Below are 16,156 nucleotides of genomic sequence, written 5' to 3' on the forward strand. Positions count from 1 at the left end.
ACTAATGCAGTCCGTTTGAACTTGTGGCATCCACAACACCATGGACCCCCCTGGTTGGAGTCCACGTCACACATCCCACTTGCAGGCTTGTGGTTCGGGGTTGTAGTAGTTCAGTGGGCTCCTGATTAAGAGCCTACATCAGACTAAATGGTTTTTGCACAATGAAGGCATCAACAAGATGGAAAGACAACTATTGAATGGGAGAAGATACAAATGATATATTCAGTAAGGGGTTAAAATCTAAACTATATAAGGAATTCATACAACTTAACACCACCACCCCTCAAAAAAACCCCAAACCCCAATCCAATTAAAAAATGGACAGAGGTCCTGAATAAGAGACATTTCTTCAAAGAGGACATACAGATGACCAATAGACATGAAAAGAGGCTCAATGTCAGTAATCATCAGAGAAATGCAAATCAAAACATGAGAAACCACTTCACACCCTTCAGAATCGGTATCAAAAAATCAAGTGCTGGCAAGGATGTGGACAAAAGTGAACCCTCATGCACTGTTGGTGGATTGTATATTGGTGCAGCCACCACAGAAAAATGGTATGGAGATTTCCTTTAAAAATTAAAAATAGAGCTGCCATATGACCCAACAATACCACTTCTGGGTATTTATCTGAAGAAAAACTAATTTGGAAAGATATACCAGCCCTATGTTCACTGCAGTATTATTTACAATAGCCAAGATATGGAAGCAACATAGAGATGTCCATTGATGAATGGATAAAGAAGATGTGGTATATATTCAATGGAATATTAGTAATAATAAAATTTTGGGATTTGTGACAACATGGATGGACCTAGGGGGAATTAAGCCACATGAAATAAGCCAGGCAGAGAAAGAAATACTATATGATTTCACTTACATGTGGAATCTAAAAAAAAGACAATAAGAATACTCATAGATACAGAGAACAAGTTGATGGTTGCCAAAGGGGAGGGGATTATGGGTGGAGAAAAAATGCTGAGTTTCTCCCAAAATATGTTTATACCATTAGAAACATTACTAAACACGAATCATGTGTGGAATTAATAAAAATAGATTAGATTAAATATGATTTTAAAAAATTTTGTGATGGGTGTGATATGGATAAGTTATATGGCAAGGTGAATATAAATGGGATTATTCCAAATTGGTCAGAATGTGAAAAAGTTGTGAGAATATTTTACACAGTTCTTCTGGTCACAACTCAGAGACCCTATGTTATGATATTTTATGATGGCTGCACACACAGAACTGTGCATTTTGGTAAAAGCCAGCATAATGTAGAGTTAAGGGTGTATGATAGACCTTATTTCCAATAACAGCTCAGCCAAGGACTAGAACTATAGGAAATTCACTTAATTTTCTGTGGTTAAATTTCTTTAAGTCTAAAGGGCAGGGGGATGATCATGCGGGACATAATTTAAGGTTTGAAACCTGCATCTGCATAGAGAGAAACAAATCCATAAATCCATTCAGCTAATTAAAACAAGTCCCATCTTTGGTTTGCCAGCATGGATGGACCAAGAGGGTAATAAGCTTTTCAGAAGAGTCTTCCATTAAGTTGGTGAAGGTCTGACCATTTCAGAAGGAATGTTCAAAGTTCTTAGCTCTTAGAATCATTTACGGTAAACACTGCTATCTAGAGGTAGGAGCTGCTGCAAGTGGAAAGTTTCAGAGTATGTATGTGCTTCAATTTCCTTTTCACTGAAGATTGTATTTATAAGATTGATCTATGCTGATACTTGCAGGGGATGAAGAAGAGACATAAGGATGACACTCAAATTTTGGCGTACAGCAACTGAGTGAATGGTTCGAGAAAGCCACGGAAGAGAAGCAGATCTGAAGTGGGAGTGGAGATGTCTTGTGGGCACTGGGACATCGCTGAGGAAGTTGTAAATTATACAGGTTCCGGCAAAAATAACGCTTTTTTAAATTACAAAATCATAAGCATGCAATCCTAACACACAGATGAAATGTTCAAAATAAAACTAAATTATTACACCCATATCACCCTACTAACCACACTCAAGCAGGACTTACTTATTCCGGACCCTGTATTTAACTTACCCTCTTTCCCCCTTTAAGGTGCTTCCCAAGTAGCCTCACTCTCTGTAACACCGAAGAGAGCCCATTGCTAGCTTGTGGACATCATATTCTGTGCAGGTAGAAAGTGTCCCCGTTGTAGGCAAACAACGTGATGGGGCTACAGTGACAATCCTCTCGGATGGCCTGCCTGCATCTAGTTTACACCTAGTAACGCGTCTCTCCGTGAATGGGGTCCTTCGGAATCCAGTGTCAGACGTCCTTCTCCCGCCTCGGTGGCTTCTATCCCTCATCTGGTCCAACGCATTCAGTCTCTTGCAAGACCCGACTCAAACTCTGGGTTCTCGGCGTTTAGCCACCCAAGCTTGTACCTAGGGCAGGCGCTGGTGCTGGCCGGACTCTGCAGCAGCCTAGCCGCGGGACTGGGGAGCTCGCCCGCCCCGCCCCGCTGAAAGCCCCACCCCCACGCTCCGCTCCGCTCCGCTCCGCCCCGCGTCCCGGCCTGCTTCCGGGACGCAGAGCGAGGTCGCGACACATCCGGCGCCAGACTCTCCGCCTCTAGGTCTGTGCTCCTTCGTTAATCCGAGCAGACCTGTAAGAAAGCGGTTCGGGTACTTGGTAATTAATATTATATAATTGCTTTGACTTTCTGGAATTATATAGGAGGCTTTGCTGCTGCGTGCTCTTCGTCCCCTGGGTCCAGGCGGGAGCTTTAGGTTGCATCATAGTTGCCTTTCTAGTTGCGCATTTTCTGCTTTTCTCAAAGTAGGTTGTGAGTCCTGTGGAAATAACTGAGTTCTTGAGGCAAATAGTTTAGTGCTGTTTAGTTTCCTGGAGGTTTTGTTGCTTCGTCTCCTTGAAAAACCTCGGTAACTCAATGCCACTTTGAATTAATGACTGGCCACCTCTTTTTATACACATTTAATAGTTTAAATGAAACGAAAGGGGTATGTGTTGCTTTCAGTCTTAGCCTCCCTGGAGGTCAAAAGCATTTCTTTAAGAAATTAGGAGTTGCTTTAATAAGGGTGTATATAGCGTTGTAATTATGACCTGAGTTTTCCTGCATTTTGTCCTCCTTCCTCCAACAGCTGAGTTGGTTGCAAAAGTAAATAACCGTTTAAAAGTTTTACAAACGTTAAGCATTGAAATAGTTTGGTTTTTTGAGCAAAAGGAAAAAGCAGCACCCTTCTCCCCTAAAAGGGACAATTAAAATTGTCGAATCAAGGGCACAGATGATATTTGCTTTTCGATTTTGTAATACATAATTTGGTTAACTATTGAAAAGGTTTCTGTAGAGCTGGTTTGTGAAATTTGCTGTTTCCTGTGGTCCTGTTATTAGAATTGAGACTTTTACAAAAATGATTGGTTCAGCACTTTTATTGTATATATTATCCCAGTTGGTGCCCACAACAGCCCCAGGAAATTTGTACTATTGCTATTCTCATGGTACAGTTAAGGAAACTGAGGCCTAGGGAGGTTGGGTAGCTTGCCCATTACTTCTTAGTTACGAAGGGGTAGAACTGGAACTTGGACCCACTTCTTTCTGACTGTTAGACTGTATGCTATTAACCACCCTCTGATCCAGCCCCTGCAGGTGCAGACCCGGGTGTAGTCTCCTGTGTGGACTGTGTGAGAGGGAACAATGCAGAAGGACTCTGGCCCACTGTAAGTGCATAATGAATGGAAGTGGAGTAGCCCTGAGCTTCTCAGAACCAGAGTTTTTTTTTTTCCCTTTTGAAAAGGGCTCCAAAAGTAGATTGCCAGGGCAGTACTGAGTATAGGATAATAAACATGCAGGCCAGGGTTTGAGTTCCAGCTCTGCCACCAACTCAGGCAAATCATCTAACATCTGGGCTTCATTTTCATTTCCACAGTGACAGGATTGTTCTGTAATGATGACCTTTTAAGTCCCTTTCTGTGATTGTGGGGGGTTTATTTTCATTTTTTGAAACATGTCTGGCAGTGATTTCTTGCCTCTTTTTTTTCAGAGTGCCTTTACATTGGATTGGTTTTGGCTATGCAGCACTGGTTGCTTCTGGTGGGATCATTGGTTATGCAAAAGCAGGTACGGTTTGTAGTTACTTAACCTATTAAGATCTCACATTGTTCCTGGTGAAGAGTGAGTCCCCAGGGTCTCCAAAGTGCAATCTTATTTGAGTCAAGTTTGCCTTAGGCCCTCTAGCTTGAGTGCTGGCTTATTGTCAGTCTGGCAATTCCTGTGGAAGCTCCTCCTGCAGTGGCTCCTCCTGCACTTGCCTTTGGGTTATCTGGCTCAGTTAAGCCAGGCTTCTTATGAATTACTTGTTTTTGCCTCTTTATCTAAAGATGCTGAGCAGGGGTGGTAGTAGATTGTTATTATCAGCAACGGCCATACATCAGCCTTGACCCCAGTGTGCCTGCTGTCTCTGTACTCTTCTCTTTAAGTACTAGGAAACCTCTAGTCTCCACATACTCATTTTTTGAAGTTCCTCATTAAATTAGGCAGGGATATGTGAGAAAGCCTGCTCATTTCTACGCCTTATCTACATCCCCACCCCAACACACATGCGTGTGTGTGCATACACTAGAATTTCTGTATTCTTATTCTCCAAATCTTTTTACTCACCTTGTTTTCCCAAAATCCCTTTGGGATTTGCCCAAGGTCCTGTCCATGGACAGTTACAGTCCCTGGTGAGTTAACTAGGCCTATTTAGGAACTCTCCTCCTCCTTCCTCTTCTCCTCCTTCCCTCCCCCTTCTTTTTTTTTTTAATATGAGACTCCTAAATGCAAAATTGCTGAGATATTACACATTTTCTGATCTGCTATAATACTGCCACTATATATAAGAGATCTGATAAGTGAGATCTGTAAGTGCAAATACAGTATGCATTGACTATGTATATAGTACATGTGTAAAATGTGTAGCATTCAAACATGGTATGGAATTGATTTCAGGGGTGCAGACAGCAAATACAAAGGCATCATAGTTTTTCTTCTAAAAAAAGACAACCTAAAGGCAATACATCAATGGAGTTCCAATTGCCATAATTTCTTGTTTCTTAAATGGATGCTTTTATAAGCAGTAGTTACCCTTCTTAGGTGGAAGCATCCTCCCTATTAGAGGAGAGAGAAATGGTGTGTGATTACCCTGATTTCTCTGGTAGTTTTACCAGAGCTATTTAGCTAATTCCCCAAAACATTTTTATATTTGAGAACTGTGTTCCGAGTTTCCTTCACTGTTTTCCTTTGTCAGGAAGGGAAGTCTGGTGGATTCTATTAATGAAATAAATGTCTGACATTGTAACACAGGTGTGTGTTTGCTTCCCTCCAGGTAGTGTCCCATCTCTGGCTGCTGGGCTCCTCTTTGGTGGTTTAGCAGGCCTGGGTGCTTATCAGCTCTCTCAGGATCCAAGGAACGTTTGGGTTTTCCTAGGTATGTCAGCTTCACTGTCTTCCCAGTTAATTCTCTATCCAGAAGACTATCAGAGGTTTGGTGGGATGTGTCAGGTTGCTTCTGCCAAGTCGTAGGGAAGTTTTTAAGTGGGGGGTTGGGGGGTTGTGCTTGTTTCTGCTTATTTTTTATGTACACAATATGAAACGGTTTTCATACTTCATGAATTTAGATTTACCCAGTGAAATTAGTACTAAACTTGTATAAAGCAAGTGTATATCTCTTAACCATTGTGATTACCCACTAAAAACTTGAGCATCACTAAAGGATCGTGTGTCTAGGTTAAGTTTTCATCAGTATTGCATTTTCCCCATTTTTAAATCATTAGCCCCTTGGCAGTAAACTAAACGTGTAAGACAAAGGCCTTGCTTTCAAGGAGCCTGTACCTTAATTAGGGACATAAAAAGTGACTCTCTTGGGTTGCTCAAGTGCCCTGTGAGCAGCCCAGACAGTGAGAAGTGCAGGGAAGGGAAGATTACTTATTATCAGGGCTGCTTTTGGTACATTTTTTATTGAGCTCCACCCATGTGTCAGATGGTCTGCTAAGAATGTGTGTTCTTTGCTATCTCCACAAACCCACACCATGAGAAAACATGCAGTTCTGGTCCTTACCAGTATGGTGGGGAGCACAAGCATGTTAAGAGTGGTTTGTACAGTTTTGCCTGGGCTGGAAGGGAAGTCAGTGATAGCTCATTTGGGGTGTGCTGGCGAGGGAGGAGGTGCCCAGCTCTTAGCTCTGCCTACCACCTCCCTCACGAAAGCTCCAAAATGAGTTTCAGACTTATGGGAAAGAATGGCTTTCCCATTTGTGATCCCACTTCTTTGCTCTAGCAAATCACTCTCATTGCCTATCTAAAGAAGAAACAGCAGCCATCACATGGGGGCTCGAACTTCATACCACTGACATCCAAGCCTTCCCTTGTCCTCTTCCTCTTCGCCAAGGCCAGTCCCTTCACTCTAGCTTTGGCTCTCTTCTCCCATCCTGTCTTGGAGCTTTACACTGTCACCAATGCGATCTCTTACTTATATTCTACATTTCAGATGGATTCCTCTTACTGGTGTTCAGATGTGCTCATCGCACCCATAAAAAAAAAGGATCTCGTGACCCTACTTCCTTCTCCAGTTGCTTCTGTTCTTTCCCTTTAGAAACTTCTCTAAAAATTCATTGTACTTCCTGTCTTTGTTTCTACACCTCTTGGACATTTTTGACCCACTTCAGTCTCCATTTCTGTCCCCTTTGTTCATGGAAATAAGCAGCTTTCTCTGACACTGCCAGTGACCTGTATTTTTCAAAATCTAGTGTAGTCCTATTATTTGGCCTGTTATTCGCTCTCAGAACAGTACACCAATCCATTTTTTTTCACTCTCCTGTTGTTTTGGTTTTTTTCCTCATTTTCTTTTGTTGACCCCCCTTTTTTTTTTTTTGCGGGGGGTGGGAGTCATTAAGTATTAAACTGGCTTAAGGCCTGGCTTTTTAAAGTTTCTTTATACTTTCTCACCTGACAATGTCATTAAAGCCCAGGCCTTAAATTACCCCCAATATACAAATGACTCAAAAGTTTTTCTCCTCCAAGCTTTATTCTTTTACATACAGTTGTCTGCTTGAAATCCAGATGTCCCAAAGCCCGACTTCCCGTCCTCACACACAGTCTCCTGGTATTCTCCATCCATTCAGGTCTTGATCGCACCCTTCCCCTCCCTCTTTCTAACTCATCAGCTAGTCCTGTCAGCACTGCTTCCAGTACATCCTAAATTGTCTCCTCCTCTATCTCCATGGCCACTATCCTCATCCCAGTCATCCTTCTCTTTCCCTGCTTTCCTGAGGAAGTTTCTTAATTGGTATCTGTGCGTGCTCCAGTGTCCCTGCAGTTTGTTTTCTGTGATACAGATAGAATTCTGTTTTCAGAATGCAACTCAATTAAATGTCCTTTAATGGCTTCTCATTGCTCTTAGGATGAAGACCACAATTCATAAGATGGCCTTCAAGGCTGTATGATCTGGCCTCTCTTCTTCGCTAGTCATATCCTGAGTTCTGCACCATACTGGCCTTTTCTCCACGTGGCCTCTCAGCACATGGCCCTGCATATATTACTCCCTTTGCTTGGAATGTGCTTCCTTCCCCTCTGGCATATTAACTGCTGCTTTCAGGTCTCCACTCAGTCCTCACTTCCTCAGCAAATACTTTCACAATCTCTCTGTTACTTGTATTGCATCAGTTGTACCTGTAATACAAGTATAGTAAGTTTTTGCGTGATTCTCACAAATTTGTTTCATCAAACTTGAAGAACTGTAGGACAGAGACCTTTTTGATGTGTTCTCCAGCATCCAGTACAGTGCATGGCATACATAGTAGGCATTTTAACAGATGTTGACTGGAAGAGCATATAGGGTAAATACTGGGTTGGCCAGAAAGCCTGTTTAGTTTTTTCCATAAAATAAAAGTATGTTGACTATTTCCCAAGTTGGTATAACATTGATTGTTCTCAGTTTAATGTCTTGATTTGCTTGCTAGCTACTTCAACTGGTGTACCTGACTGTGGAGCCTCATCCAACGAGAAATCTCCAGTGTGAAACTTTGCAAACCACTTTTGATACATTGAATCAGTGACAGCACCTTCTCCATACACTGCACAAATATTTTTTGTGTTTCAGTTGCATTTTTATCTTTCTTGAAATAATAAAGCATAATATGCTGAAAATGTTGTATATGAAAATCTTCAGTATTAAAATGGATACACAAAAAATCACCAATTTTGATTTTTTTTTTTTTAAATATAAATGCACACTGATATAACAGCTGTCACAATACAACCTAACAATTGTTTCGAATGAAGTTAAAAGACAACCAAGCACTCTAGAGCCATCTTATGGAAAAAACCCAATGAACTTTTTGGCCAACCCAATAGAATTGTCAAGAAAAGGAGGAAAAAAAAACCCAAAAGCAGTTTGGAGGAAATTAAGAAATCTATGTCTGAGGAAAGGTGGGAGATAAAGCAGGAGAGGCTGACAGGACCCAGGCTGTGAGGGCCTTGTATTCTAGTATTTGTACTTAATTCTCAGAGGATGTGGGTAGTCATGAAGTTCCCTGAACTTTGGAGGCATGAGATGGAGTATGGCCCTTGAAAGATGGGTGGGACTTTGGTCACTTCTTCCAAATATAAGATGTAATGAACTTTGCCTCTTTTTCCCATCAGCTACATCTGGAACCTTGGCTGGCATTATGGGAATGAGATTCTACCACTCTGGAAAATTTATGCCTGCAGGCTTAATTGCGGGTGCCAGGTACTTTCTCTTCTATTGCAGTTCTTCACCAGTATAGATTTCAATTTAATGCCCATAATACTTTGTACACTCACAGATACACTTGTTTCAATATACTTGATGCTGAGCATCAACTAAAATGGTTTAATGTATACACAAGTAGGAAAGGCTGCAAAAACAGTAGCTGATGTAATGTGAAAGTGAAATAAGTATGTTCATTCATTCTGGAAACAGTTTTCCTCTCACATTTGCTCTCTGGCCCATCCTGGCTTCTCCCTATAGGGGAAGAAGCTTTAGTGCAAAGCATGATCGCAGCTTATTCAGTGTGGGTTCCACGTTTCTTAGTTGTGTGGGTGCCCTTTATTATTGAAAGTTTTGCTTGAAGGGAGTTTCTGTTGATTCCTATTTCTAATTAACTGATTATTAAATTTAAACCAGATTTTTAAAAAACTCTGTAGTCCTTAAGCATAATAAAGAGACCCTAAAGATAGGGGAACTTTTAAAAATCTGTTTTGAGAAATGATTAATTACAAGTATGACTTTGGTCATTTGGTCGTAGTTAATGATGCTGTCAAGCAAAATGTTTCATAATGTAGACCAAGTGAGGTCAAGAGCAATAAACTGGGAGGCTGCAGATCTGCCTTTAGCTAGCTCTGTGACCATGGGGAGGGGGAGGCCTTGATCTTTCCAGCCTTCAGTTTTCTCATTTTGGGACTATTGGCAGTTGGATTAGGAACTCCAGCTCACAGGTATTGTTTTAAGGCCTCAGCATAAGACTGACCCTAGGCTAGTTTTTTTCTTTGGTGCCTTGGGGGATGGAAGTTCTATCACTGCTTCCTCTGTCATGGTACCTGCTCACTATGCAGTGAGGGACCCATAGAGTCCTTATCCTTTAAGAAAATAGGCAAGTGCCAGTTCTGTTTTTTACCTGATGTTTGTGTATGTGTGTTTTTTTCCCGACAGCTTGCTGATGGTTGCCAAACTTGGAATTAATTTGTTCAATAGACCCCATCAGTCATAGTTATGTTCCAGCTTGGACTCTTGAAGAATTTTAAAACTACCACTACTTTTAGTGTATTGAGAGAAATAAGTGCAGCATTTTCACATATGCAGACATTTTACTTAAAAAAACATTGAACTTTGCAGAGAAAAGTACCAGCTGTTATTATTACAACCCTAAAGAAATGGGTAGCATATAACATGAGAGTTTATAATACCCTCATAGAATCTGATTCTTGCATGTTGATGTTATTTCTTTCTGTACTTTTACATAAAGTCTCAAGTGGTAAAATGTTAGGTGTCAACATTGGGGGCCCTGAAACTCCCCATGCCTTGTTTAGAAGAACATTGTGAAGAAAAAAATCTCTGAGATTTGGGATATCTGTTCTTTTGCTCATCTTAGAGCAGAGACCTTCTTTGAAATTATGTAAAGGAAATATTAGTGGAAATAAAGTTTAGTATAAGTAATATTTTCTGTGGTGTCTTTGTTGCCAGAGCTGTCTGGAACATAGAATGAAATGTGAGTATTAGTAAAATAGAGGGAAATGAAAGTTTCTAAAATATTTTATTTAGGGATTACCCATTTCAAAAAACTTAAGGGCCAAGAGAAGTTATTTGTTGTATATTGCATCAAAGCTGGTTTTGAAAAGACCTGTAGTGAGAATTTCTTTTTTCTTTTTTTTTTTTTTTTAAAGATTTTATTTATTTATTTTTAGAGAGGGAAGGGAGGGAGAAAGAGAGAGAGAGAGAAACATCAATGTGCGGTTGCTGGGGGTCATGGCTTGCAACCCAGGCATGTACCCTGAACTGGGAATCGAACCTGCGACACTTGGGTTTGCAGCCCGTGCTCAATCCACTGAGCTACACCAGCCAGGGCAAGAATTTCTAAGATTAGGACTGTGTAATAAAAAAAAAAAATTCTGGTTAACTAGTTAATCCGGAAATGTGAACTAAAAGACCTATCTGGAACTTGAATTACTAGGTGGGTCTCTACTTTAGACACATTAACAGTATACTGACATTTTCAGTTCACTGGATGGATACTGGCACATTTTTCACTTCACTTTGTTTTTATCGGCATTAAGAATTAACTCATTCTGGAATCTTTAGTTTCCCTCTCTTTAAAAAGAAGGGGGTATTTGCTACTTATCTCCAACTTAACTGGTATTGGTTGAATTTAGAAAGGAGTCATAGCCCTGGCTGATGTGGCTTAGTGGATTGAGAGCTGGCCTGCGAACCAAAAGGTCATTGGTTTGATTCCCAGCCAGGGCACATGCCTGCGTTGCAGGCCAGGTTCACAGTTTGGGGTGTGCAAGAGGCAACCACACTGATATTTCTTTCCCTTTTTCTCCCTCCCTTCTCCTCTCTAAAAAAATAAATAAAACCTTAAAAAAATAAAACTACTTTTATTTATTTTTTCCACTAAACAAGTTTATTGTGAAAGTAAATGAAACACATTATGGCTAATGGTGAGAAAAGCAACTGGTACGTTAAGGCAAGTTTTAATGGGGATGAATTTAGAAAACATGCAATGATGTAATTTTGTTTAAATATAGATATGGAAAAATACCAAATTACATCAATAATTTAGTAAAAGTAGTTTCAAAGCCTGCACTATGGGAGAAAAAGGGCTCATGATCTTAATGCCAGCATTGAGACAGATGGAAGCAGCACTGCTAAATGAAAGGAAAAATTCAGTATTTACAGAATGGCAACATTAACATTTAATAACATTTGATCATAGTTACTGGTGGACTAAAAGCCTTTCACTAGAAACGAGAAAAAATGTACCATCATTATCACGTTACTAAAAAAATTTTTCAGAGCAGAAGTCGAAAACCAAGGAGGTATGTGATAAAATAATCTTAAAACACCACTGTAAGGACGACTTAAAAGGTGATTCCCTCAGGGGATATTAGGTTACTGAGTGTGTAAACATGTGAGCTGTACAACAAATAGTAACCAATTCATTTATAGTACTTACACACATAAGATTGGCATGGTCTTTTATGATGTATTACTGTTTGTAAGGATTTAAACACTCCTTACCATGTATAACTTCAAATATATAACATTTTTATCCTGAGATACAGGATATGTTTATGAATTATAAGACCTACATAACAATGAAAGTCACACCTTCCTCATCAATCAAGTATATATATATATATGTTTTAAATGCAATGACCTTATTCAGACTTCATTTTCTGAACTGACCATGTCAGTTTTTCAAACTCTAAAATAATGCCATTCTATGATAAAGTATATTTTTGCAAAAATTCAGAAATGTAACATTTAATGAATGTGACCATGTAAAATATTTGTAAGGAGGTACCAAACGACTTAGCACTTTTTTCCAGTGTTGTATTAAAAAAAAAAAAGTTGTATTCAATTTGACATTGATCCTATTTAAAAAATGTTATACTAATTCATCTCAAAAGGTTCTATTAATAGTCCTTTTGGAAAATACCATATATAACCTGCAAATTTGTTTCCATAATAATTAATGGAAGAAAATGTATTCTCTGCACAGATGAACATTTTCTAAGATTAATCTATCACCCAGCATTTTTACGAAAGCTTGCATTATAAAACGTACATGAAAGTAAATACCTTAAGTATGATTTTAATACATTATCACCTTTGTAGCTGATTCATCACTGTCTCCAGTTTACTATGCTGTTACGTATATGAAGAACCTTCAGTATCTCTTTTCTGATTGGCTTAAAAATCCCTGAATAAAACAGGCCAGCCTGTGACTTTTTTAGGCATTTCAGTGGAATATCATCTATGGAGAATATCTGCACAGAAACTCATGACTATAGAACAAAATCTAAAACAGATTAGGGTAGATTAGAGTTAATGCCAATTAAAAATTTTTATGTTTAAAAAAGGAAGAAAAGAAGCTGATTTTCAACATTTAAAAGGATACTCTAATTTGTTAGAAGGCTGTGGCAGACAGCTCCATGCTGTTAGGTTTTTAGCTTGTAAATAATGCAAACATATCAGCAGTAAAACTACTTAAAAAAAAAAGCCCTAGTTCTGTCATCCTCATTTTACATGACATGTCTGTCAGGGCTCATTCTTGTAGTGATGCCCAGAGCTCTGCACACGGGCTGTAACCAGAGCACTGTATTCTCAACTATGCATTTCTGGTAATGCAACCAGGAAATAAGATTTTTGGACCACTCCTTACAGCAGTGACTCATTGAGCTTTTTGTTGACTTGAGACTGCAGTTCTTTTTTACATATTGCCGTTAATAACTAACAGATCGTGAAAGGGTTAGTGTCTGTCACATATTTGGAAATGCCTAAAATAAAAAATTGTTCCATAGTTCCTGGCATAGTCATGAACGGACTTTTATCATATAATTATGCCAGATTCATGGTTTAAATAACCAAGACACATTTATAAACTTTGTTGATCTGTGGTTTGATTTTAAGCCTTGGTGAAGTCCATTATGATCTTTTAGATATTAGTCCTGTATTGTCTTAAGGACCATGGACAAAGAGAATCAAGTAGGCAGAACATTTCATTATCTTCTTGATATTTAAAAAGTTGACTCTTAGGGAAATGTATGAGAAAACCAACTGGTGTAGTTAGTATTACAAAGGTCAGAACACCCACAGGTGGCGGGGGTGTCCTGAACAGGGAAGAGCTGTCTGTACAGTGTACGTTTGCAGAGCTAACCTTTGCCATTAATGCTTGTTTCCCAAAGCCCTGTGTTGTGTGAGGGCCAGGCAGTGAGCATCATTATGACTTGTCATCCACAAACGTTTGAATCATGAATTGTAAGGGCTGAGGCATGGCAAAAGATTTTTCTAAATAAAAAAATAATACTCTACATTCAGCAGATTTATTTTAGAGTCTAAACTAGTGCTTGGGTAGTTGTCATGGTTGCTAATTAAAATATTATAGTTACATGTATTTTATAATCCTTGTCAATATTTTACATCCTCCAAACTCAGATACATGCATGTATATGTGACATGTCCATACATTTGCATGCACACGCAAATATTTGGCAGCTGACAATTAAAGGCACTTATGATGGTGTAACCACAGACCATCTAAAGCTACCATCCTTCCAGGCTTCTATAGATGTGATTTTGAATCACAATGGTGGTGCTGATTTTTCATCTGTCTATAATGTTTTCAAAGGGCACCAATTTTGGTGTTTATTTCTAGGGGAGGGGCTCCAACATTAGACAAAGCTCCCTGAAGGTGGGAATTAGTTTAGGTCTAAAGTGCATCACCAGTGCACTTGTGTACCAGTGGTCAGCTCTGACAGTTCCAAGGCCGCCCACAGATGGGGTGGGCGGAGTCTTTATTGTCAGGCAGCCTGACAGTGCCCTGGCCAAATCCTTTCCTTCTCAGCAAAGTTTCCTGTGTATTCACTGCCCTAAGTTTGTGACAGGTCCTGGAAGAAAAACAACAAACCATAGCTTGCCCTCATGGAATCTAGTGGAGAAGACTGACATCTAAACAAAGACAACATAGAAATAAATATACAACAGACGATATACATTACCAGGAAGACACAAAAAAGGAGTTGTTTTTGTTTATGGCAGCACTTTTCAACCTTTTTTATCTCATTGCACACAAACTAATTACTAAAGTCCTGTGGTACACCAAAAAAATGGAATTCAAATCATTTTCACATATTACAAAATAGTAATCATTTTGATTTTTGGAAAAGCCATGTTTTAACAAAATTCTTAGTTTTCCAGCTACACAAAAATAGGCAATGGAGTGAATTTGGCTTACTGACCATAGTTTGCCAACCCCTGACCTAAGCCAAAACATCTACTTGTTTTAACTATTTTGTTATGAGTTATTGAGCATCTTTTCATTTATTAACCAGTGTTAATATATTTTGTGTGCCTGTTCATATATTTATCATTTTTGGTTTTTGTTTTTCATGTTGGTCAGTGACTGTATAATAAAGATATTATACTTTTATACATTCACAATAACATTTTGTCATTTGACTTCGTTTATGGTAATTTTTGTCATGCAGAAATTAAAATTTTGTATAGAATCAAATTTATCCCATTTTCTTTATGGTTTTCAAATTTTGTGTCTTCCTTAGGAAAGCATTCTACATTTCAAGAGTGTAAAATAAAATTCTCATTTTCTTTCAATACTTTTACAGTTTCATTTCTTAGCTTTCTATTTGTATTGCCTTTAGAATTTATTTTTGTGGGAATTCTGCAAATTAGGGATATGACAGGATTCTTTTCTCAAAAAAAAAAGGGCCATTGCCCTTAGTATTGTTTGTTGAAGGGTGTATCCTTTATTCATTGCTTTGGAATGCCACCTGAACCATATGAATTTCCATATTTGGGACTAATTCTGGGTTTTCTAGTCTCTTCCATAAATCTACTTACCTCCTGGCTCAGTGCCAAATTGTAATGGTCACTGTATAGAACTGAATTTTTGTATTTGGTAGGGCAAGTGTGTCATTGTTACTTTTCAAATTTTTCTTTACATACTTTTCTAGATAAATCTAAAATTAGGCCTTTTAATTTTAAATTTTACATGGGATTTTGACTATAGATAAATTTGGGAGGAATTCAGAGTTATATTTATTCTTCAATCCAGGAAAATTACATGTGCCATCATTTAATTTAGTTTTTTCTTTAATATCTTAAAGCATTATTTGAGAGCTTTATTCATGTAGTTCTTTGCATTTCTATTAAAATTATTTTAGGGTATTTTGTAGTTTTGTATTATGAATGGGAGGTTTTTCATATGTATTTTAAATTAGGTATCAGTCTGAACAAAATGAATTTGTCATTTATGTAAATGCTTCTATTGAATCACTCAAGTATATTACTTGCCATAGGTTTTTGTCAGCTGCCCTTTTATCTAGTCCTATGGCTTAACGTTAAAATTAGAAATAATAAGCTGCTATCACTGACAAGATTCAACACTCTTCTAAAGACAATAGACAAAGCAATACAATAACAGAAATAAATGAGGCATAATTTAATAGTGCAAAGGAAAGAAATTAAACATTTAAAGTAGTTAATACAATTGTCTAGGAAATCCAAGAAAAGCAACTAAAAACCTATTAGAACTAATGACAAAGTTCTATAAAGCAGCAAGATCAATACGAGAAACTAATAGCCCTCTATCAACAGACACAATCATTCCCTTCCATACCATTTCTAACACCCAAGTCCAACTATCACCATCTTTTAATCTTCTAATTGGACTCGTTTTCATGCTTTGACCCAATAATTCATTCTCTACCCAGCAGTCAGGCATATTTCAAGTACAATTAGATTCCTAGACGGAGAATCATTCAATCATCTCTTACTACATTTAGATCCCTCCTTTAGTCTCCAACACCCTATTCTTTCTCTCAATAGCACTCATCATAATTTCCAAATACAACTGAAGATTGAACAATACA

At 38.5% G+C, this 16,156-nt stretch overlaps 1 protein-coding gene across 3 annotated transcripts; it reads left to right on the forward strand.

Moving 5' to 3' along the window:
* The first annotated feature begins 2,534 nt into the window (after positions 1-2,534).
* LOC123820767 (transmembrane protein 14C) lies at positions 2,535-10,202 on the forward strand. 3 transcript variants are annotated; one of them, XM_045841703.1, is made up of 6 exons: positions 2,535-2,661; positions 3,629-3,708; positions 4,032-4,108; positions 5,355-5,456; positions 8,669-8,756; positions 9,699-10,202. In XM_045841703.1, the coding sequence occupies exons 2-6, from the start codon at positions 3,686-3,688 to the stop codon at positions 9,754-9,756; spliced, it is 348 nt and encodes a 115-aa protein (XP_045697659.1). In that variant the 5' UTR covers positions 2,535-2,661; positions 3,629-3,685; the 3' UTR covers positions 9,757-10,202. The 3 variants fall into 3 exon arrangements, with proteins under 3 accessions (XP_045697659.1, XP_045697660.1, XP_045697661.1); XM_045841704.1 differs by having other exon boundaries at positions 2,552-2,605; XM_045841705.1 differs by having other exon boundaries at positions 2,607-2,637.
* The last annotated feature ends 5,954 nt before the right edge of the window (positions 10,203-16,156 follow it).

The sequence above is a fragment of the Phyllostomus hastatus genome, unplaced genomic scaffold (genome assembly GCF_019186645.2).
Source record: "Phyllostomus hastatus isolate PE091 unplaced genomic scaffold, TTU_PhHast_1.1 phas_contig_37, whole genome shotgun sequence".
Classification (NCBI taxonomy): Eukaryota; Metazoa; Chordata; class Mammalia; order Chiroptera; family Phyllostomidae; genus Phyllostomus; species Phyllostomus hastatus.